At 33.9% G+C, this 24,770-nt stretch overlaps 2 protein-coding genes and 1 long non-coding RNA gene across 3 annotated transcripts; all 3 read left to right on the top strand.

The window, feature by feature from the left end:
* The first annotated feature begins 4,039 nt into the window (after positions 1–4,039).
* On the top strand, positions 4,040–9,039 carry LOC110774949 (uncharacterized). The gene is made up of 2 exons (XM_021979551.2): positions 4,040–4,426; positions 8,812–9,039. The coding sequence occupies exon 1, from the start codon at positions 4,149–4,151 to the stop codon at positions 4,407–4,409; it is 261 nt and encodes an 86-aa protein (XP_021835243.1). The 5' UTR covers positions 4,040–4,148; the 3' UTR covers positions 4,410–4,426; positions 8,812–9,039.
* A 4,003-nt stretch (positions 9,040–13,042) lies between these two features.
* LOC110774950 (transcription factor ORG2-like) lies at positions 13,043–14,781 on the top strand. Its single transcript, XM_021979552.2, has 3 exons — positions 13,043–13,448; positions 13,750–14,115; positions 14,393–14,781. Exons 1-3 carry the CDS (start codon positions 13,122–13,124, stop codon positions 14,504–14,506), a joined length of 807 nt encoding a protein of 268 aa, XP_021835244.1. The 5' UTR covers positions 13,043–13,121; the 3' UTR covers positions 14,507–14,781.
* Positions 14,782–18,626: 3,845 nt separating this feature from the next.
* On the top strand, positions 18,627–24,494 carry LOC110774951 (uncharacterized). The gene is made up of 5 exons (XR_002529622.2): positions 18,627–18,880; positions 19,502–19,626; positions 21,537–21,624; positions 23,754–23,949; positions 24,107–24,494. It is a non-coding gene; the product is annotated as an uncharacterized lncRNA (long non-coding RNA).
* Positions 24,495–24,770: the final 276 nt, after the last annotated feature.

The raw sequence follows: 24,770 nt of genomic DNA, 5'->3' as shown, positions 1-24,770 counted from the left end.
GAATCGGAAATATTAAATATTGTTCGTATCGGAAATGAATTCCGGAATCGGGAATTTAATCGGAAGCGTATTGTACGAATTAGCATCGGACGAGGCTCGCTAGACGAAGGCCCATCACGAAGCCAGGCCATCGCCCAGCAAGCCACACGCATCACCAACACACGCCAAGCCTCGACCAGGCCCAGCGCAAGGCCAGGCCCAGCCAAGGCCTTGGGCGCGCGCGCGGACACAGGCAGCGAGCATGGGCCGAGGCGCTGTGCGCTCAGCGTGGGCCGCAAGGCCTGCGCGAGTATGCGGTGCTCGTGCGATGCTCGTGTGCGTGCTATACGAATCCTAAAGCTATCAGGATTCGATATATGATTAAATTCCTAATCCTAAAAGATAAATTAATTAAATAAGAGTTCTACTAGGATTCTAATTTAATTAATTCGTATCCTAGTAGGATTCCAATTCTCTTTCCATACCCCTATAAATATGTGGCCTGGGTTCACAATTTATATCGAGATTTGAAGTATTGAAAAGGTAAGATTTTCAAGCAAAAATCAGCCAAACACTTGCAACCCAAATAGCCGAAAATCCTAGTAACCTTAAGGGCGATTCTAGTTGGTCAAGCTTAAGGCGGATCCGGACGTGCTGTGGACTATCTACGGAGGGACGACACTTGGAGTCCTAAAGAATTGTTCTTGTTCGGTTCGGGCGCAGCTAGGGAGGGCACGCTACAAAGTGTATGCATCTGAATTATGCTAAATGATTATGTGTAAATAATATGTTTCCTGGCTTTATGGTTTTTCCGCATGATTTATGTTTATTCATATGTATCATAACCTAACATATTAAACTCACAGCTTACTCTTGACTGAACCTACAAGGTCACACCAATGACACGTAACAGATCACCGAATTAAATGAATCGGAAATTCATTTAATATCTTTTCGGGAATTAGTTGGAAAACGTATTATACGATACGACCTTGCATCGGAATCGTATATCGTATCGCGAATATTCGTAAGCTAGGCAAAACGAATAAATTTTATCATACGACGGTGATTCGTCGTATACGAAACGATAAATAATATCGGAAAGATATTAATCGCGAATACGAAGGGCATCGGAGTTGCCGGCCCGTCGAGCCAAGCACGCAAGCGTGCAAGGCCCAACAAGCCAGCAAGCTCGCGAGCAAAGGTGAGAAGCCAGCCCGCGTGTGGGCGCGAGCACGCAACAGCAGCGCAAGCAACGAGCAGCGACGAGTGAGCAGGCCCATGGCCCAGCTGCTCGACGCGCGCGCGCTGTGGGCATCGGCCTGCAGTGTGTGTTGCTGGGCGGTGGGTTGTGGTCCGTGTGCCCGTGTGTGTGTGGCCGGTCAAGGCTTGTTAGTCTTGGCTGGTTACATCACTAATACAATAGGTTATTGTATTTTCCACACAACACACAATTCCATATACACTCAAACCCTAGAGACTCAGAGAACCCTAATTCTCTCTGTGCCTCCAAAGTGAGTTCTTCCCAAAAGCAAACTATCTTGATCAATTGTCTAAGCTACGATTATCAAGACGGATCTGATCGTGTCGGTGAACCAAGTAGAGGAACGACAAGTAGAGTTCTAAGTTCGTGTTCGTTGACAGATTATTGTGGAAAACACGCTTCAAACGTAAGTATGCTTAATCTATGCTTTATACATGCTTCCTGGCTTTGGGGATTGTTTCCGCACATGTTATTATGTTTAACTGTATTCCCCTACACCTTGCCCTTACGCACCATAAGCACGTCATGCTTTCTCTTGCTTGAGCGTCTTTTCAGCGATTTTCAGCATACCGTGAAGCTCAGTAAGAGCTTTATCCATAATGTTCATGTTGTAATTCAACTTGAACTGATCATATCCACTATGAAGCGAATGGAGAATGATGTCAATGGCCATTTCATTTGAGACGTCAGAATCTAGAGCTCTCATGTTCTCAAACAACCCAATCATTTTGAGAACGTGCGGTCTCACTGGTTCTCCTTTCTTGAGCTTAGACATGGTTGTTAGTACAGTAATATAAGGAGTACAATAATATAAGGAGCAGTTAGTAAATTTGTAGTGGAGTACAATAATATAAGGAGTAGTTAGTAAATTTGTATGATGAATATTAAAGGTAATGTTAGTTAAATAAATGGTTGTTAAAACTCCCGATCCGGATCTTACGATTCTACAACTCTATGATCCAAAAACACGCCACCGATCCGGATCTTAGGTAAGATCTTACGATCCTACCTCGATATAAATTTTGAGTGGTAGGATCTTAACACGATCCTACGACCCTACGATCCGATCCAACGATTCAATTCAACATACAATATTTCAAGATAATAAATCATTTTTCTTATTACTAAATACTACATAGTTCATAATCACATATCATTAGAAATATAATATTTTTCTATCAATAAATTAATTATAAAAAAAAGAAGTATCATTTTTACTAAAAAGTAAAGAAATTCATATAATTTTATCAATTAAGATTTGAAGTTGGTCATAACTAAAATCTAAATTTCAACAAATTTGCGCAAATTTTTTTAATTGCACTTGAATCTACACAAGTACATCTTATGTGAGCAAAAAAATGATCTTTAAGTATTAAGATTACTTGAATACATGATTTTACATTGCATTTAATAATATATTATTTTTACTAGTTAATAGGATCTTACGATTCTACGATCCGATTCTACCGATCCTACCCCTCTTCAACGATCCAAGGTAGGATCCCTATCATGACAACCTTGGTTAAATATTTATTTTTGGTATGGGCACTTAAATTCTTCTTTGGTTGTTCGTGATTTTCCCTTTCTCTTTTTTTTTTTTGTCTCTTTTTAGTCTCCTACACATTCCATTACAATAGATTGGAGTTTTGTTTTCGTTAAGACAAACGAAATCTGGATTTAAACTAAGGATTATGAAGATTTATATACAAAAGGATGGATAATCAAACATTATGTGCATCTTATCGCATTTGCATTTATTCCTTTATAGTAATAGTTCTATGAATTCTCACAAGTGGATTTTACAACACGTTTCATGAAGTAAAAAGATTATTAGGTTACAGACTTGATCCGATATTACTGACTTGGAGGAATTATAACAAAGACCATGGCCGGGATAAAGCTTCATGCTTATGGTTATCTATCCTTGATATTCTTTTAAGCATAATTAAAATGGTCTTGGTACATTTTTTGCATATTCGATGTTGGATTAATATGTTGGTTACTTCCGGATAATTACAAAACATGTAATAATCAAAGTTTGTAGATAAGAGAAAAAACCTATTAACTTCACTATTTAGATATTACATATTACACAAATTTTTTGTGTTTGCCTTAGATGTTAGATGGAAAGTTCTCAAGTGTATGATTTCCATCATGAATTATTTGAGAAGCATAACAAAGTTTTTTTTTCCCATTTTGATTAGTTTCATAGATACCTAATAATAGCATCATATTATTTTCCTAGCTTATTACCGTTTAATCGTAGCTTTTTTAGGCAAAGAACAAATACAAATACGACGAAAAAAAAAGTTGTTATTGGTTAAAACATGTTTTTTTGGAAAAAATGCAAACAACCATATAAAATCCAATGGCAAACATAGCAATTTTATAAGCCACGACAAGTCCCATACATCGTACGGGTTTAAAACTAGTTTCCTTTTAATTCTTAAACACAAATTGGAGAAACTTAGAAGAGAGAAAGATTTTATTTTTTTTAAGTTAACCGTAGAATATTGGATGAATAAAGGTATAAAGGTAAAGTAACGCTAACAGAGCACTAACGACCGTTAAGTCCAGGGTTATTTGGTGCATTTTATAAAAATATGAATATACGAAGTAATATATATTTTATGAAAATATAAAAAGCATTTGGTGGTTCCGTGAAACCTCAAAGACATTTCATGAAAAAACCTTAAAATATATTCATTCTAAATTGTTTTCCTTTCATTTTTCTAATTACAAAATGTGGGCCTATTGGATCAATCCACAAATAAATTGGCGAATTGTTCTATATACCCATTTTCAGATAGCGAAACCAAAATCTTGAGCATTGACTTAGGGTTTGAATTCCAATCGAAATCCGATCCCCAAATCCTCTCTCCTTTCTCTCTCTCTTCCATCAACAATGGCGATGCGAAGGTTCATCAACGAGCTACGAGGCGTTACAGTGAAGGAAGTCCCCGACAAGGTGAAACCAATGCTCTCATTCTCTTACCTCAAGGAATCATTCGCAAAAGGCATCGACAGCTACCATGCTAAACACATCGAGACGGATTCAATCATGCCTCTTTACCATGTTTGCTTTGGCGGCATGGCCTTCTCTTACCTCGTCGCTCTTCCTGAGGAACGCCGTCATCTCGAGCATGCTCAAAAGCATGACCATTGATCTTCCTCCATTTTCTGGTAATTTTGAAAATTTGCGTTTTATTTTAATCGATTCTAAATTTCCGTTTATATTTTTATTGTTTTAGAAATTTGAAGATTATTTTATTTTGTTTGGGTTTGATTTATGTGAAAGTTTTTGTTGAAATGTGGATTTTGATCTTCTCGTTGTCCTTTTTGTTTGGATGGGATTTCCGATCTTTATGATTATCACGTAAATTTCATCCTTTCATTGTCTGGTTATATAATCCGTTTTAACATCTGTTTCGCATGTCAATTTTTTCGGGTTCTTTGTTTTGTTTTGGTTGAAATTCGATAATTTGGATTATGGTGATCGATTTGATTTCTTTGCTCTTGGCTGGAGGCATGTACTGATTAGTTATCACTCCTTTTAAGGTGAACTGTGGTTGCTTATTATCCGATTGTTGTTTGTTTCTTATATGGTTTGGTTCGAATCACTGAGGCGTTGTGTGGAACTTCCTTGTTTCTCTAATTAGAAGAAATATTGTTGAAAAATTGTATTGTTCATGTCTGATTCTTGGGCTGGGATTCCATTGTCTAGAAGTATATATTTGGTGTTTCACTTGACTACTATGGTTTAAGTAATTGATTGGTGATTACTTTTTGGGAAAGGAATCAAAGGCTTATTGAGGCATTGAACATTTGGAGATGCTTGTTATTTCCAGCTTTGGTCCAGTCATTAAACCGGAAAAACCAGTCTTGTATTAACATTAAGTACTACTGATAATCACTTGGTTAAGATTATGATTGTAATATTGTTGCTGGTATGTACTAAGAAAATTATCACAGCCGTGGCTGAACATTTGATTATCAATCTTAATTTCCGGAATCGTCAGTCATCACTGATTTTTGGTGAGAAGACCCTCAACAAGCCCTTTATAGTGTTAAGAGTTTATTTTGGAAATTCTTCATAGCTATGGTTTCTTCTACTCATCGGAGGTTCTATTATTACTGAGATCAGTTGCTTCAATGGTTGTATTCACATATTAGGAGTTAGGATGTAATTGGATCTCTGCAGGTGTTGATCTTCCTTCAAGGAGGAAGTCCCTCTTTTAGGTTGGAAAACTTTTTTTCTGAACCTTTTTGAAGGTTGGCTCTTAGGAGAAGTTGCAAGAGTATTCTATTCTGAGTTTTGTAGTTATGTCAAGGTAAAAGGGATCCAACAAGTAAGACTCCTCTAGTTCATTTAATGTAGAGAGGATAGAGTAGTTCTTCAAAACTGTGGATTGCAAGTTTTGTTTGGGAAAATCGGAGGAAAAGAGATGCATTGAGTATTTAACTCGTGATATTCAATGCTGGAATTTGGGATGATAGTTCGAGTCTCACCTGGACTCTTCAGTTTACCTCAAATTCCCGTGTCAGATCCTCGACACTTGGACATCGGTATGGATACTTGGACACATCATTTTGGACCAAAATCATGCAACTTTCACAAAATAGCTTTCACAAACTAGGAGTGTCCCATACACAGACACGCACGAGTCTCCGATATGGGTATCCGAGTCCGGGTAACATAGGTTGGAGTCTCACTATAAAAAATTTAATCTGAAGGAGACTAAATACATGAATAATAGCTTGGGGGGTTTAAAAACTTACACTGAGTTTGAGCATCCTCCTTATGAGGACTTTTGTTGAGTCACAAAGGACAGGAAGACTTTGTAAGGTTGTGTGAACCAAGAATCTGTGAAGCTAATATGAATCCAGGTCCTTGGTACTGCACACTAGCAAGCTCAAGGTCTCACTATTTATGGTAGGCCTCACCATTTTCCTTCAACAATTTTGGCATCCAGTGTTTCAATTTGATATCAATGCAAGATATCCATTCCAGTATTGGCATCTACCATTAACATCTTGGCTGAATTCTTGGTATTTTTGTTTTAGTTGAAATTCAATGACTTGGGTTATAGTGATCGATGGGATTTCTCTCTTCTAGGCTTGGGCTCACAATTCTTGTTCGTTTGTTATTTTGTTTCAGTCAGAATAAAGGCGTTGTGTAGAGTACCCTTGTTTCTCTAAATAGAAGAAATTCTGATGAACAAATTGTATTGTGAATGCCTGATGCTTTGGTCGGGAATATCGGGATTCCTTTGTCTAGAAGTATTTGATGTTTCACTTGATGAATAGGGTTTAGTTTCGATTGGCAATTACTTTGTGGGCAAAGAATCAGATGCTTATTGAGGCTTGACACCTTTGAAAATGGTGGACTGTACACTTTGGAGTTGGCTTAACTTACTTCTAGACTGGTTGTATCACTCCTTTTTTTCTGTATCAGAAATGTTTTCTGGAGAATAAATCTCACATTTCTACCTATTTAGATTCTGAGCTTGAATGAGCAGCTCAACGGTTGTAGAGAGCTTCAATTAATCATGCCTATTTTCAGTTATATTGTTTTGTTACTTCTGATATGTGAGACTAATTAGTTAAACTGTGACATAATTGGCTTATGCTGCTTGTATTCGTTTAGCAGCGGTATGTGTCCAAGTGTAACACACGCCTTTCTTTAATGAAAATATTGCACGATTTTGTTCCAAGCGGCATATCCGTGTCTGGTTCTCGAGTATTTGGTACGGGTGTTTAAGCTAAATGAAGTCTCTGAATAGTATAGTAGTAGTCGGCTGCACTTGCTTATTAGACATGAGAGTGTCTGCAGTTATGTGGATTTTGGATAGTGGTTGTAGCATACAATTGATCAATACTTTAATAAGACCTTGGCCATGAAGAGCAATCGTTACCTGACCTCATCAAGTGGAGCTGGTTTTCTTTTAGTTTTTTCCCATGCATGCGGTTGTGGGTGTGGTTGTTGTGTGCATGCGTGTAACCCTTAAATAGAAATCTAGGGGAAGTTAGTATCTTCTATCTAATTTATAGCATTTAATATAGGTTTGTGAAATGTGTGAAACGTCATTGACCCTTTCTCAAACTATTGGTCATAATGTTGCTTGTGATAATTAACGAATCTTATGAGAGTGGGTTGTGGCGTTGTGCAATGTGGTGTATTGGAGAGAACTCTTTGTTTTTGTTTTATTTTGGGTTTTTTGTTCCCTCGGAGTTTGGAGCATTAACAGAATTCAGGTTTGAAACTCACTTTTAAATATATTGATGACCCTATAGATGTTTGCTTTGATGATGTAGAGAAAAACGAGGAGAAATCTAGACCGGGGCTTTCAGTGGGGTAATTGAACACTTCTATCAGACGCGGAAGTTATGGTTGATATATTTGAAAAATTATTTTGACCAAAGTTATGGAAGTGAATGTAACTACTTACATCAGTTGGTATGAAAGACATGCTTAATTAGTCGATCAGGTAATTGACCAAGATTGAGTTGGTAATTCTGATTTAACGAGGCGTTTTAACCTATTTACTACTGCAAACCCAAATCCAACTGTTGTTAACAAAACCAATCTTAAGCCCAACTGAAGGACTTAGATTCTTAGACTTCTATCTTTTTTTTATTTTGACACATTCTACAGAAAAATTTAGAGATTTGTATTTCCTCTGCCTTTGAATGTACATAGGGTCTCTCTTTTGTTCTAGCCGATCTCTGTATTGGTGTTTTTTTTATGGGTTGCTGTTACAAACATGGCTCCTATATATCAAATAATAAATATTCCTTTTCATGTGGTCTACCGGCTGCTGCTCAATCAGTTAGTTACAAAATACCATTTAACTCTATGGCGTCTATGGTGTCATCAATATCCGTACGTGTGATTTTTCGGTCATAGGTTTTCACCTTTACCCCCTTCGATCAAGAGATACTTTAAATCAAATATATATTTATGTTTCTAAAATAAAAAAAATGTATGGAACAACATTTTTTTAAAATTCACGAATCGGGTTGATAAGCTAAACCAGATAGTTATACGAGTGAAAGAAAATACCTTTAGATTTGCTGGAAATAAACCTAATCTCATTGCATATGTGCAAGGGTTAAACGAAAATAAACATAGGCAGTCAAGGTTTTGTCCCCCAACCTTGATTAAACTTGTCTTTAATAGGAATAACTTTGGTGTTGGATTGTCCCCTTCCGTTGAATATTTCTATCTTAGGGTTTGACATATACTCAAGCTCATGACTGAAAACTAATTTCCTGGAAGAGGTAAGATTTTGGAACTTTTTTAATTATTTGGTAAATGATCTGTTTGGTTCTTATAGCCATAGGCCCGTAACATGTCCATCCTTTAATTGCTTAAGATTGTTTCTGTTTATGGAGGTAATTGCTTTCGGCCTTTCGGGTATTGTTTGACTGTTGTTTTGGAGATTATTGTTGTTAGAAGTTGATTGTTTTTATGGTTTAATTTATCACGAATTTTGGTTGTCCTTTGCTATAGAATTTTCTTTCCAGATGAATTGCAAGACTTATCTTACCAAATCCGAATTTTCCAGGACTGTTGAAGTCTGTCTTGGAGGCTGCTGCAGTCTGTCAAGATTATCTTTGTTGCTTTGCCAGTTGAATTTACAAATGTATTGTTTCACAGTGCAAACTGAAAAAATAATTTTTGAGAACCCATTTTGATGGCGAGGATGATATTGTAAACCTCTGGAAATCAATTGGATCATGTTCTACATGTTGCAGATTTTTCTCCAGTTTTATGAAACTGTATCGTTTAACCATCCCCTTTTGCTATTTTATTCCTTCTCACTCATGTTGTCAGGCACACGGCCTGTCCGAGGAACATGTTTCTTATTGTTTGATAATTCGTGTCATGCTTGTAGAATGCATATTTCTAGTGCCATTCGATAATAATGGAACCTCGATAGTTTTTGGTGAAGCAATGGCCAAATTGTTACCCATTATTATCTCAGTCTTTTCACTAGTAAGCGCTGTAAGACTGAAAAATCTGGTCTTCAAGACCTTAGGGCTTAGCCGCTTAGGTACTCTGATTTCAAAATGTTATACGAAGTAACTCTGTCCGGTTTGAAATAATTGGGGTAGTTTACCTTTTCATGTTTGTCAATGTAAATGTTTAAACCATGATATTTTTAGTTTTGTATTTGTAAAAATTATAAAAAAAGTTGATATTTTGAAAGTATATATATTGAGACAAGTGAAACAAGGCTGCACATGGCTATTTTTCCTTGCCCATAAATCACAAATGATAGTCAAAATGAATTTGAGAATAGTTTTAAAAGTGAAAGTGTCCATATTATTTAGAAATGGAGGGAGTATTACTTGTGAAAAATTCAAAGTATTTATCCACCAAACACCCCGGAGATTCTGAAACCCTCAAAACACTGCGGAGATTACAAAATTTGTAAATTTGGTAGATTTTTTATCTTGCAAATCCGTTGAAATCGTACGTTTAGGTTGCGTTTGGAAACGAGAAATTCATTTCAAATAATTGAATTCAAATTCTGGAATTGAAATATTGGAAATCAAATCCTAATTCTTAATAGGTAAATATGATAATTTCAAATCTAGTTTTTCAAATTCTAGTATGATGTTTGGTAATTATTGGAATTTCAAATCATGAATTTCAATTATTGCTATTGCTTCCATTACAAGCCAGGGAAGCAAGTACGACAATAATCTGAGGTACAAACGATAGCCAGGTCCGCCACCACAAACATCGACTCATCGTTAACAAGTCAACAAACAACCAACACCACCACCATCATCATCAACACCAACGGCGGCCACCACCACCATCATCATTATTGTCGGCGTTTTCGGCTCAAATTATGTACCAAAAATTGCTACTTGCATACATAAATTAAATATTGAAGAAATCAAAGGGGAAAAAAAATCTATATCTAGTACACAACACAATTAACAAATAAAATGATTGTATTAGTACCTAAATAAGACCGAATCTGAAAGCCCCAAATTTGCAAATTCTCACACAAATTAAACCCTAAAAAACATATCAAATTTCTGATCTACTACCAATAGGCTAATTCATGGAATAATTTAGTAAATCTACAATGACTGAAATAAAGCCATAAAAAATCAAATTGGGAAAACAAAATCCTAAATCTCCAAATCTCCTTGCTTTATCGAGGGAGTAATGAAGGAGAATCGCCCAATCTCGTAGTGATGAGGCGACAAGTGACGACGGCAGATGGAGGGAGTAAGTCAGAGGTGGTCGTCACTCTTGACAGCGGAGGTGGAGGTTATCTAAGTGGGTGAAGGAAATTTGATTGAAGTAAGGAGAGAGAATGGTGGAGTAGGGGTGGTGACAAGGTGGTCGGAGAAGAGAGAGTGAGTTTCGGAGAGGAGAGAGAAAATTAGTTGAGGAAGACGGTGATTGGAAGATGAGTTTAAAAAATAGGTTTAGTATGAGGAGAGAGAATGGTGAGAGCCCATGATCGGAATTGAGATGACATCATTTGAGTTGGAATTTAAAATTCATTAAATTGGACTAGTTTTGTTATTGGCTTGGATTTGGGCTAAATTCAATTCTAAATTTCAACAATTACCAAACAAGGGAATTGCGCCAAATCCATAATTTCAAAAGAAATTGTGGTTCCCAAACATACCGTTAGTGTGGCTCAAACGCCTCAAAAGGCATGAACACATGGTGCATTTAGGATGAAACATCGCTTGAGTGAGTTGTCGTTGCCGGTAGTCGAACCGGCAACTATCACTAAGCATAACTCCATTAAAAAAACATGACCACTAAGCCAACCAACAAATTTAAGTTTCAAGTCTCCATACGTGCTCCATTAACAAATCAATTGGAGTCATGTTTTAAGTGTTTAATTTGCTAGTGTAAACATATCAGCTTATCAATTTAATGTTATGTCGCACCATCAAATACACGAAGTAAGACTTTAGGCAGACATAGGTAATGCATGAAGTATTTTGTTGCAAACAATCAAACTTGAGCTAGTATACTTTATAAAGATTATGACTAAATTAAAATAGATCTAACTCTCTAACTAATCAAGATATAACTTTTAATCAATGGTGTCATCGACTACTTACTTGTAATATAAGACGAGGATGTCCTATGTTTGTGGGGTGGCACGTGCCTTGCGGTAGGTTAAATAGAATAAGTTGCTTAAATTAGACTCTATGCCTCAGCCTGGCACGAGCACTTTGCTTGCCATTAATTTGGAGAATTGGAGGACATCTTAATTTAGGATCTTATCGTTTTAAGTATATCTCTAATAATGTACTTCTACAAGTGGGCTACCTACAAATCTACAATTCATGCATCCCACTAAGCAACAAAGACGAGTGATGTTGAGATTATTGGTGTCATAACGAATCTTCTACTTTTAAATAACAACAAATCGGATAATAAAAATTTAATTTTTTTTGAAATTTTAATTAATGTTCATTGTAATTTGAATTTTTAGGTGACATATTATTAAAAAAAAATACTTCACAATCAGTCAACCCAACCATACATCATTTTACTTAGATATAATATAAGTATTTCACACAAAGATACAAAAAAGAATCAATCTCAAGTATTCCTTTATAGAATAGAGATTTATGTATCATGTTACACCTTTTTACTCATAGTGTTTTATTGAGACAAAAAAATTATTACTTTTATCGCTATACATCTTGGTATCACCACTTAATATGCCCATCTTGGAAGTTCAGACAAGCAGTCAAGTACAAGAAGATATCCATATCCATCTAAACCATATATTAGTCTGCCTACCCGAGTTCAATCATTATGAATCTTGTTTAGATTTCTTGAAATTAACTACCAAGTATTTATTATCATTTATATAAGCTTATCATTTAAACAAATCTTTAAAATTTGAAAGTTTATAACCTTTTAAATCATTTTTGTGGTGTAGGGCTAGGGGGGGAGGAGGAGGAGTTGACACTCTTAAAGTCTAAATGCGACATCATTAGTTCAAACTCTTTCAACGTATTTTTTATTAATTGATTTGGCATCAAATATATGGGACAAGAAATAAGATGCTAGAGGGTAGTTATATACACACTTATCTTATAATTTCCTGGTTGACAAGTGTCTATATTTAAATAATTTATATTCCTTCTGACATTATAAATATATTATATTTGAAGGATTTATCTAAATAATTAAACATAATTAGTTATACCACAAGCTTTCTTAAGCCATGCACGAGCCCATTACATGCATTATTGCGTAATCATGTATTATCAAATGCTTATCTCAAGTTATTCTCCAATTAACATAAGGTTAATTATAATTAAGTTAGTTAATAGCGCGAGTATACACGAGCCAATCAAAACGATTTATTTTTCACTTGTTATTATCTAATAAACACCAATTCTTAAATGGACTTGGTCCACACTAAATTGATTGTGGACCATGCCTTAAAATAAAGTCAACAACTTATTCCTAATTTATTTTGGCATTTTATTAGGGTTATTATGAACAAAATATCAAATTAGTGTCGTGGATACATGTTGTGCTTGAATAATGTTATTTTAAGTCACAATTCTCTTTTAAAAACACAGGGTTACTATGTTTCGAAAAATGGTTACTATGTCTAAAAAATTTGGTGTTTAATTTATTATAAGGGTGCTTGAGAAAAATATTAATTTTGGGTCCACACTAATATTATTGTGGACCAGGTCCACGCAAGAATAATTCAGTAAATACTTGTACGCAGTATATGTTTGTATTTTAAACTTGTTATATATACATAGTCGATCTTATAACTAACTACCATAACATTGTCACATAATAGCATAAAAGAAAACTTGAGCAACTTGAAATCCTCCTCCAAAACAAAAAAAAATGTTGGCAATGTCTCCTTTATTATGTCCTACTCTAGGATGGGAGTATCCCTTAGAATTAGGGATAGACCAAGATTTTGGTAACTTCGATTTTGATTCAATATATGTTGCTAATTTTACGTCGTCTCAAGCTCAAGGTAATCAGGAGATTAATGATCATGTTAAGCAAAGCGAATCGCCTCAAGGTACAAGTTCAACAGACCAATTTGATGATAATCCTGTATTAGCCAAGAAGATTAGTCATAATGCAAGTGAGAGAGACCGAAGAAAGAAGATTAACAACATGTACTCTTCTTTACGTGCCTTGCTTCCTGCAACTGATAAGAGGGTGAGTATCTAGTTTTTACGAATTTGACCAGTACACGATTTTAAACATTAATTCTCTAATTATGAATAGGAAAAAGTTATAAAAAGTTGATATTTAAAAAATATTCATTTACACTAATCTAATAAGATTCCATAATTGTGATTTTTGTAAAGGGTAAATCAAAAAAAAAAAAAGTTAAAAAAACTTTTGTGAATAATGTCAAAATCAAACCGTGTCAAACTGTCAACTAATAAGCTAGAAACGGAGGAAGTATGAAGTATATAGCTAGTACGTAGAATAACATGATTTGATTTTGTTGCAGAAGAAATTAAGCATTCCTATGACAGTTGGACGGGTGCTAGAGTATATACCTGAACTACAAAAGGAAGTGGAGAAACTAACTCATAAAAAGGAAGTTTTCTTATCAAAAATGTCAGCATTACAAGGAAATGCAGGGGAATTCATCCAAGAACAAAGGCAAAATAAGTCCATAACTAAGGATACGACGTCGTGCTCGATTTCTACAAACAAACTTGGTGATAAGGAAATGGTGATCCAAGTTTCAACGTTTGAGAGAATATCAATATCTGAGGTGCTTTTGCTACTTGAGAAGAATGGTTATCTTGTCATTGATGTTTCTTCTTTTCAATCCTTTGGTGGAAGGACCTTTTACAATATACATTTGTGGGTAAGTTTTTATTTATTTTTATTTCATCTAGTATATTTTTTTCGTTTAATTATTATCAGTCAGAACGATGACCGATTGTTTCACTTATAGATTAAAGTTCTCAACTTTTGATTAATTGAGCGGTCCTCTAGATAATAAATTTTATAACTCGTTAAAACTTAAAAGTATCGGTCATGTGACACCTAACATGTTCTGATCATTGGACTGTCGTACCTTTAGCGCGTTTTTTAATGACTAAGTTCTAATTGTTTTTTTACGTGTATGTCACTGTTAACAGACGGAAGGAACACAAGGAAGCTACAACGTGAACTTTGAGAAGTTAAATGAAGTGTTATTGTCTTCACTTCAAGAGCAGAAGCAGAAGCAGATGCAAATGCAGATGTATTCCTAGTGTAGATCAAGGAGCAATAGCCAATTGAATATATATACTGTATTTTAGTTGTTTAAAAATGTTAACTTTTGTAATTGATATTTTTAAAATGTTTATAAAAGATGCATAATTGATAAATTTTCAACTTATGTAGCACAGACCTATGTAAGACAATATTTTGATCACATACAAACCTTAAAATGAACTTAGAATAGCTTATAATTTGTTTTTTGTTTTTTTTCTTTCGGTGTGAATGAGCTGTGGGACAGTATATATTTTTATCACTAAATTATTGATTTTGTATTTACAAAGTTGTTACCTGAGCAATTTTTATTAACAAATTGTCATCTACTACTCCCTCCGTTTCTTTTTGTTTTTTACGTTTTCCTTTTTGAGTGTTTCAAAATATTCTTTACAATTTCTTTTGTATTATCACATAAATGTTTTAATATTCTATCAAAATTTGTGTCCAATAATTATTGTAACCAATTAAATTCATTGGGTCATTTAATCTCTCACATTTTTCTAAATGGACATTAATTTTTTTATTTTCCCAATATCATAATTTTGATAAACGTGAAAATATTATAAATAAATATACTTTTCCTTGTTTAAATAGAAAAATAGAGGAATTTTATTGCACATTAATTAATTGTTACGTGCAAAAAGTCAAACGTAAAGAGAATAAAAAAGACGGAGGGAGTATTAATTTTAGTTTTACTAACTTGGTCAATTGACCGTGAAAGCTGACAACACTTCGAAATCAAAGGGAATATTATTGGACCCTTTGTAATTATGGATTTATGGGGAAATGATAAATCCAAGGAAGAATTTCACTTCTTCCAAGGAAATCAACTTTTCAAAGTTCACGTTGTAGCTTCCTTGTGTTCCTTCCGTTGTTGTGGCCTTTTCAAAGTTCCCACTTGTTGTGGCCTTATACGTTCAGAAATGATTAAAAAAATGTGAATTTCCTTGGAAGAAGTAAAATTTTCCTTGGATTTATCACTTCCCGATTTATGGGGTATGACTAAACATCAGGTCCAAGTGAGTTGATATTCCCACTTGTTGTGGCCTTATACGTTCAGAAGGTCTTGTTTCGTATTGGCTCCTTAGGCCGGATAAGAAAGTTGAATTTGGTTCAAGTTTGTGTCGGATTCGGGGTACAATTTCAACCGGTTTACCAGGTATGGGTCACTCGTGAACATGTCAAGTTGGATTGGGTCAGGCTCGACTTCGCACAGGTTCATATTGAACAGACCTCGGCTTGGGTTAATTTCAGGTGGATTACTTTATAGTTCGACTTTAGATCGGGTTAGTCTTTTATTTTTATATTCTATGGATCGAGTGAGTCTCAAGTTAACGATCAAATTTATACCACTATTTTTCTAAGAGTTCATGCAAAATTTAGATTTGTAGGCCATCTATTACTTTGTCTCCAAACTTTTTAATAGACAAACAACATAGAGTAACTCAGTAACTCTTCATCTATAACTATTACTAAAGTAATAACCGCTGACATCATTTTCCTCTCAAGCTGTACACGTGTCGTGTCCTCCTTTTAACATTTTCCCGCCCAAACTGCACTACTCTTATGCCGTTCTCCTATGCCCTTCACGCTTTCCAATTTTCTTTTAAATAAAAACTCACGCTTTACAACGTCTGGTTGTTCATCTTCCAGTCTCTCTCTACTATTCCATTTCCGATTTATGTTTTATTTATTCTGTATTTCAGCTATTCATTTGATTGAGACGCTACTGTATTTTTTCTTTTTTCTTCATAATTTTCTCTGTTTTACAAACTAATTGTTGTGATTAATTTATTTTGTATTTTTTTATTTTCAGGTAATAATAAGTTATGATTACTGAAGTTCTTGATGTTGAGTGGTCCGGCCTGCTCATGAATTCATGTCCAAATCAGTAAAATTTGGGTGATTTAAACTCCAAATTCGTTTCGAAATTTACATTCTCTTTTTTCTGTATGTCTTTAGCTGAAGCATGTATGTTCATCTTGATTTCCTGAGGATTCTAGATCTCCCACGATTTTTCTTTTCAATGGTTTGTAGTTTTTTCAAATTGTTTTTTTCTTTCTAGGTTTCTTTATTTATATGGATATTTTCGTAAAAGTCGTGAATGTTTTGATTATTTATCCAACCTGATTGCATGATACACTTTTTGAATAACCCTCAGTTGATTGGAATTTTAATGTAAGCTATCCATGGGAGAACATGAATGGTCTTTTTCGAAGGAATTAAGATGAATAAAGGAATAGCGAGAATGTTTTATCGAAAAGTAATTATACACCTCATCTTCTTAAGGTCCTTAATTTCTTTGGTGAAGGTGACATTACTCATCTCCGACTCTCCTTTAGGTGAACAGGGGTCTTCCGGTTTTAGACCAATGTTCCAGTTTAATTTAGCTTTTAGATGTAATTATAACTGGATTTTTCTTTTTGTTTCTTCGTCGTATAATTGTAAGGAGATGTAAGTTTATTATGCGGAAGAATAGGAGTTCATTATGCCTCCAATTTATTTTGCTGATGCACTTTAGTTATGGTGAAGAAAATCATATCAGAAGCAATGAACGGTCTTTCATAGTTGGAAGGATGCTTAATGCAGGTGGCTTTAATCTGAAAAATGAATTGTAATCTACTCCGTAACATTGTTTATTTTCCACTCCCTTTATTTCTTTTCTTTGTTTGACATAAGTTTCTGCCTATTTTCTTTCTATATATTGGAGGATAGATTGTTGATTTTTTTTGGGTATGTGTGACAAGGGGATAGATCAAAATCATGGATTGTTGATATATAATGAAGATACAAAGTAGTTATTTAAGGGATCTCTAATTAATTCCATGTGATAATATGATTTTTTATTAATAAAATCAATTTTACTAAACATAAAAATCAATTAAATAGTAAATATTTTGGAGCTTCCTGTTTTTGAGTTAGAGGAAATCTTGGTTGCGATCTTTTATCTCGATTCATAGATGAGATATGTAAAAAGCTGATTTACAATCAATTTTTTTTTTTTTGCAAGGCTAATAAATTATTCAAAATTGTAACTACGAAATATGTTTTACAAATAACATAAAATATATTTTTCCTATGGGTATATCAAAAAATATGTTATACGAAGTATAATTTACTAATTAATGTTGAGGTTAAAATTTTTTCTTATTGTAAACAAATTTAACAATACCTTTGTTCAAAATCGTGCATCACACGAGTGCTAATCTAATATATAAATATAACAAATCGAATTTCTCATGAAAAGATATTTTATATTGCTCGTATATAGTTTTTGCGCAAATTGTTACCTTCTTCCTGGTACTCTCACGTTAAAGCGAAGTCATATGCGCTTTTGATAAAAAAAATAAACATAAAATAATATGAGCTTTATAAAATATAACATGGAATAGCAAAAAAACATATATTTATAGGAAAATAACATAACTATATAGGAAAATATCGTAGGTTTAAAAATATATGTTTACAAACTTTTATATAAGCCAATTTTACACAAAAGACCACCTTAGTGTCATATAAGTTAAGCATTAGAACCAATTAGTTATACACTGGAGCTAATTAGTTAAACATTGAAACTAATTAGTTAAGCAATGGAATTAATTGGTTAAGCAATACAACTAAATATTTAAGCAATAATAAAACCAATTAGTTAAGCAATGAAACCAATTTAGTTAAGTAATAAAACCAATTAGTTAAGCGATAAAATTAATTAATTAAGCAATCAAAACAGTATTTTCGATAAGACGGTCTTACACAAAAGTTGCCGATAAATGTTTGTCTCTAAATTTTAAACAACATATATAGCAAACTTGCATCAAATCTGAATATTAATGGACTGAAATGTGGTTTAATTTCACTATTCTTAAGGAGATTTTTGGGCATCTCTTTCTTTTTAAAGGGTTAGAATTAAAGGGTTAGGATTAAACTAAGAAAAGAAAGGAAAGGAAAAATAACGTTTCTTATATTTGGTTCAAAAAATTATATGGGAAGTGGAAGGAAATGAAAGAAATTGGAAAAAAAGCTCCCTGTATAAAAGTTTTACTTTCCTTTCCTCCCAAAATTGGAGGAATTTGGAAAGAAAGAAAAAAGTAAGTCTGTCAAATAAAATATTAAATCAACTCACGTTTTTTCTTTCCTTCCCTTCTCTTCCCTTCCCTTCCCTTCCTTTACTAATGTTGAACCAAATAGGGCCTAAAATTAACGCCTTACCCCCATTTCTGCCCCCCTTAACCTAATTTCTTTGATGCTTTCTTCCTTCTTGTTCTTTCATCTTCTTCCTCCCCGTGACTCATTTTCTTTCTCTCTCCCCAGCTTGGTTTGGTGTCTTCAATGGACAGAGACAAAAGTTCAATGGTCAAAACTCTTGCAAGGTATCTTCAATTTCTCAATCTTCTTCTTTATTATGAGATTATTTATATTTAGTGTTCTTTGATTTGGGTTTATAATATTTTTTTTATGATGTGGGTGGTGAAGATGATAACCCGATTTCTAATTGAGGTTTAGTTTCATGTGGATATGTTTGATCTTGCCTCATCAGATGTTTTAATCATTTGAGTATTTATTGTTTCATCAATTTGAGTATATTTTGTTAAAATATTAATCTAGAAAAATCTAGATAATACACTTGTAAAAATAGTTAAATGTATTATGTAGAAAAATCTAGAAATATAATCATCTAGAATAATCTTAGGAAATATCTAGGAGCTAGACTAGAAAAATCTAGTAACTAAAATGTCTAGAATTATCCTAAGAAAAATCTAGATGATGAAGGGAGTAGAAAAATCTAGAAACCATAATACAACAACTATAAATTGGTTGTATGTGCATAAGTTTAGGGTGAGCCAATCAAGAGAGCTCCCACAAAAATATGAGAGGTAGAAACAAGTGTTCTAGCAAAGAGATAAGTGAGAGACATGATCTCTCGCAAATATTGTTGTAAAATTCTAATTAATGTAATCAATGATAAAATACAATTTTGTTATATTATTCAGGTCCATCAAAACTTCCGCGTGCATCCTCAAATTTCTATCATGGTATCCGAGCCGGAAAAGTGATTACGACAAAATTGAAGATCGGAGACCCAAGACATGAAGGGTTATGAGATTTGAAGAAAGAGGTACGTGCTAAATCTAAATTTTCATAAAGAAAAGGCAAATTTGCCAAAAAGGACCTTTTATAACTCAAATTTTGCAAGAAAGGACCTTATATAATTTTTTTTGTGAAAACACACCTTAAAGTAATTTTTTTTGCGAGAAAGGACCTAAGGAAAGTTTCTAGCATTGACTGAGCTTTTCCGGCCATTAACTTGCACGTGAGCAGCACGTGTGGCTTACGTTAGCTAAAGACAATGATTTTCCCGACTCTTGAATTTTCAAACTTGATTTTATTTCGGTTTTTTTTTTTTCAACTTTAGGTTTTAAAGCTTAGAATTTTGGAGGAAAATTGGGTGTGATAAGCAAAATAATGTCACACGTGCTTCTCACGTGCAAGTCAATGGCCGGAAAAGCTCAGTCAATGCCGGAAATTTACTTTTGGTTGTCTTTCGCAAAAAAAAATTACATTAACGTGTGATTTCACAAAAAATAAATTATATAAGGTCCTTTCTCGCAAAAAAATTTACATTAAGGTGTTATTTCACAAAAAAAATTATATAAGGTCCTTTCTCGCAAAATTTGGGTTATAAAAGGTCCTTTTTAACAAATTTGCCTAAAGAAAATAATAAAGTTGGGAAAATTAAACTAAAAGAAGAAATTTATGGAGGAAAATGGAGAAAATAAAAGTTGATGATAAAAATGAGGAAGGATGAAAAAAAATTGAAGAAGAAAATATGTTTTTTGAAGAAGAAAATATGAAGGATGCTAATGACAAGGGCATTAGCAGAGTAGAACAAAAAAAAAAAAAGGAAAGAAAAACAAAATTCACAAAGAGAATTTTGGAGTTTGCTAATGACATGAGCATTAGCAGTGCTAGGTGGTGACATGAACACCACAGCAAAAGAAAAATCGGGAGAAACAAATGGCAATGAAGAAAATGTAGAAGAAAATATTTTGAAGTTTGCTAAGGAAAAGAGCATTAGCGGGATGGTTGGTGACATGAGCACCAATAACAAAATAAAATTTCAGGAAAAATTTCAGGAGATGACTGGCGACATGTGCACTAGTGGGATAGTTGGTAACATGTATACCAACGAGAAGATGATCAAGATCAATAAAAGGTATCAAGAAGATGGAGGTTGGTAACACGGGTGCCAACATGATTAGAACTCAAGTGTTTATGACGATTGGTGGTTGGTGACAAGTGAAACAACGAGATTTTTCGAAAGATGAAATTTTTTGAAGCACAAGATTTTTCTAGATTAAGGGGGAGTGTTAAAATATTAATCTAGAAAAATCTAGATAATACACTTGTAAAAATAGTTAAATGTATTATGTAGAAAAATCTAGAAATATAATACTCTAGAATAATCTTAGGAAATATCTAAGAGCTAGACTAGAAAAATCTAGTAACTAAAATGTCTAGAATTATTCTAAGAAAAATCTAGATGATGAAGGGAGTAGAAAAATCTAGAAACCATAATACAACAACTATAAATAGGTTGTATGTGCATAAGTTTAGGGTGGGCCAATCAAGAGAGCTCCCACAAAAATATGAGAGGTAGAAACAAGTGTTCTAGCAAAGAGATAAGTGAGAGACATGAGCTCTCGCAAATATTGTTGTAAAATTCTAATTAATGTAATCAATGATAAAATACAATTTTGTTATATTTTTCGGGTCCATCAAAACTTCCGCGTGCATCATCAAATTTCTATCATATTTCAAGTTTTGAGTACAGTTTTTACTTAGTATGTCGTATTAATTTTGTTTTTGTTCTTTGATTCAGCGGAATTTGTATTTCATTGGATAGTAGCGGGACTTCGCAATTAGATTGGATTAGGACTGACTATTTCTTGCAATCATCTTGGCTAAGCATTGTTTTTTTCTATTTATAATAAAAAGTGATCATTTCTCTTTTTGTGCTCACTTCAGATACAAATCACAAGTTTTCTGAATCTGAGGCTCTTGTGGTAGTTTGACAAATTTCGAGCGGGTCATCATCAATGTCTTCTCCTGCAGAGTATACCCCGTTTCTCACTCTTTACGGTTTTGAATTTCGTTCTTTGATTAATGGTTGTATTTCTTGGTTATTTGTGATTTTTGGATTTTTGTTATTTTGGGATAGAAATTGAATGGAATGCTAATTCTTGCTAATGAATTCCTAACCATTTCTATATATTTCATGACAATTTTTTGTGTCTATGGCTTCCTTCATTGTAGTCTGTGGTTTCTTTATTGTCCCTTCTGGTTTGCAAATCTATCCCATAATTGTTTGATTGATTGTGTTTTGTAGTTGATTTATTATGTTATTTATACTTGGCTTCTAAATTGAATGTATTATATTCTTTTTTCTTTGTGTGAATGGACTGACACTTCTCATCATTCGTGGTTTGCTTGATCAAATTCAGTCGCAATTTTGGGGAAATCATTGTGTATCACTCATTTCATTATCTCACTGTTCTTCATTCATCTCTGTGTTCAATCTTCTCCTTTGAATGAAATCAAATTAAGTAACTAATAAAATAAGATTATATCAAGTCAAATCAAATTATCAAATCATCACTATCAAAACAAACAGAAAATAGCTAAAGTTCAGCTTCTTCTAAAGGATATAATAGATTTCACTTTCTTATTTAAGTGATGTTTATGATTTTTGTTATAACGGATGCAAAGAAAGATAAAATAACGTAATTAAAGAACGCAGAGATTTAACGTGTTTCACTAACAATGTGTTAGCTACGTCCACAGGCAGAGGAGAGGAAATTTTTATTGATCTTGAGGAATACAGACTACAGAATACAGCTAGGTTATCACCTAAAGAGTTTATATACTACTCTCTAGACAGATGCGGAAAAGCCCAGAAAATAGGCCCAAAACAGATAACCGTGTCCAAAATAACAGATACCGTGCTGGGGCGTTGCAGTAAGGGGCTTGACCGATTCAAGGCATTATCTAACACTTTGTTTAAGGAAAAGTAAGAAAAGAGTTTTGTAAGCGGGGTTTATGTAAGGAAAAGTAAGAAAGAAATGTTGTTAGTAGGGTTTTTGTAATAAAAGAGTAGGAAATATTACATATTATTAGACGAGATAAAAACTTTGAAAGTTGTAAATTGTAATGCCGGTCTAATGGAAGATCTCTAAAGAAGAGAGGGAGGGATTAGTTATTTATTATTTTTGAGTGAACTTTCAACATGCATTGGTATTGCAGTTATCGAATTGAGTAGATGTTAAGGTATCTCGCGCATTCCCACCAATTATTGTTGTTGGGTGTACCATGAGAAGCATGCCTGACCGGTCTTGTGGATGTGGGCAATTGGCCTCTGATGATGCTTTGGTATTTATTTGCCTTTCAATTGGTGATTCTTTGAAAACTATGTTTTCCTTGCCATTACGATTTGGAGGGTTTTACTGGACTAACTTTAAGTGTGGGATTGTGAAAGGCTTATTGGAAGTTTTATGTCAGCATTTAGTTAGGGAGTGATTGGTGAAGCTCAAGGGAAAACATCATATTTCCATCAGGGCATGTTTTCCATTTATAGATCATCTTACCTAGGTTTTTAGTTTATCAAAGTTCCATTCTGATCTTACAAATTGTGTTAATTTCTCACTTAACTTGGTTGTACAATGTGGTAATTGGATATGCATCAAGTTGATCTAATAATTTACAAAGTTATGGTTTTTTATGTTGTTAATTAATCTTCATTTTACATGAATTTGTTAATCAAAACTTGCTTTCTATGAGGTAGATTGTTTTCTCTGACATATTTCTTGGATGATTTAATTATTTTTATTTATGTATTGCAAAGTTTTCCACACTGTCGAGATTTAAATACCTTTGTGATCAATAAGCTTAATATCTTGACTGTGTTCTCTTCTTGTTTTTATTATCTTTATGTCGTACTGGGTCGTGTGTATGTGTGGTTATATTTATTCTTGGCCTTTTGAAAGTGTAAAGTTGGTGAAATCTTATGCTTCTGCCGGGTTACATAGCAAATATGTAGAAAGGCCATTGTATTGAATATTATGTCATTATGTGTTATAGCCTATAGGGTTCTATACTTGCATAGTTGCATCACACAATGTTATTTATTTTTGTAATTCTTGCATCAGTTGTATCTATATCTCATTGTTGTTTGTAATTTGTATGCAGGGAATTAGCCACCCCATATTTGCTGAACTTGATCTTCCTCCTGGGCTCTTAACTGTTCCCCCTTTGAGGCACCAGGTTTATATGGCATAATATGTTCATCTGTTGTTAACAGAAAATTGCATTGCCAATGTCATGGATGGTTGAGAAAGAGTGAAGAACTATGCATTGTTTGGGTGGAATTCTTGCATACGACCAGGTGTGTCTCATGCCGCTTGCTGTCATGTTTGCTTTTATATTCACATTGTGATTTGGAATTTGGATTGTACGTGGAGCTCTTATGTCCATTTTCCCCGGAGTCCTTTGTTTAAGTTATCTCTATATACGGTTTAACATGGTAATTTATGAAAAATCAGGGACTCGGTAAAACAGTGGCCCAGATGAAGTTGCTGTCGGAGCTTTAAAGCTTTGAACTTGGATGGCGATGAAATGACAACATAGGAAATAAAATCGAGGATCCTATGATCACGTGCGATACAACAACTTTTTATGGAGTATACATTAGTGCTTGAAATAACTTCAATCTGATGTATATTGTTCCTGGAATCCAAGCATATGATGATTTTCTGGTCATTAAGTATATGACTACACTATAATCTATAATAATTATTCGTACATTGCATAATGCATGGTCAAACAGCACTAGCGTTTGAACTATGAATGTCGAACGTTTATGTATTTTGCTAAGTTTGGGGACTGCATGAGAATATGAGATTGCTATAGCGTATACAATCTATTTTTCAATACAAAACAAATGCCATATATGTACGTGGCAAGTATTAGCAATTCTTAAGCAATATGTTTTTTTTACCAAAAATACAAAGACATAGTAATTAATTATAATTGAGATGTTTTAATAAAAATAATTACGCTATTAATTTTTCCTATCTTGGAGGACGGCGCACGATAACGCGCCGGCCAACAACTAGTTATATTAAAAGAGAAAAAGTTAAAGGTTGAAAAGAAAGAAAATGGAGAATGTAGGGTACTCTTGGAGAAAACAAAAAAAACATAAGGTTC

The sequence above is a fragment of the Spinacia oleracea genome, chromosome 1 (assembly GCF_020520425.1).
Source record: "Spinacia oleracea cultivar Varoflay chromosome 1, BTI_SOV_V1, whole genome shotgun sequence".
In the NCBI taxonomy this organism is placed as follows: Eukaryota; Viridiplantae; Streptophyta; class Magnoliopsida; order Caryophyllales; family Amaranthaceae; genus Spinacia; species Spinacia oleracea.
The sequence above is the reverse complement of the archived record's forward strand: the minus strand, read 5'-3'. Positions and strand labels throughout refer to the sequence as shown.

What these genes read in the sequence shown, in the direction of transcription:
- LOC110774950 (XM_021979552.2), top strand. Translation starts at nt 13,122, where the DNA reads ATGTTGGCAATGTCTCCTTTATTATGTCCTACTCTAGGATGGGAGTAT. An exon ending in TTCCTGCAACTGATAAGAGG is followed by an intron (nt 13,449 to 13,749) that starts GTGAGTATCTAG and finishes ATTTTGTTGCAG; the next exon opens with AAGAAATTAAGCATTCCTAT. An exon ending in TTTACAATATACATTTGTGG is followed by an intron (nt 14,116 to 14,392) that starts GTAAGTTTTTAT and finishes CACTGTTAACAG; the next exon opens with ACGGAAGGAACACAAGGAAG.
- LOC110774949 (XM_021979551.2), top strand. Translation starts at nt 4,149, where the DNA reads ATGGCGATGCGAAGGTTCATCAACGAGCTACGAGGCGTTACAGTGAAG.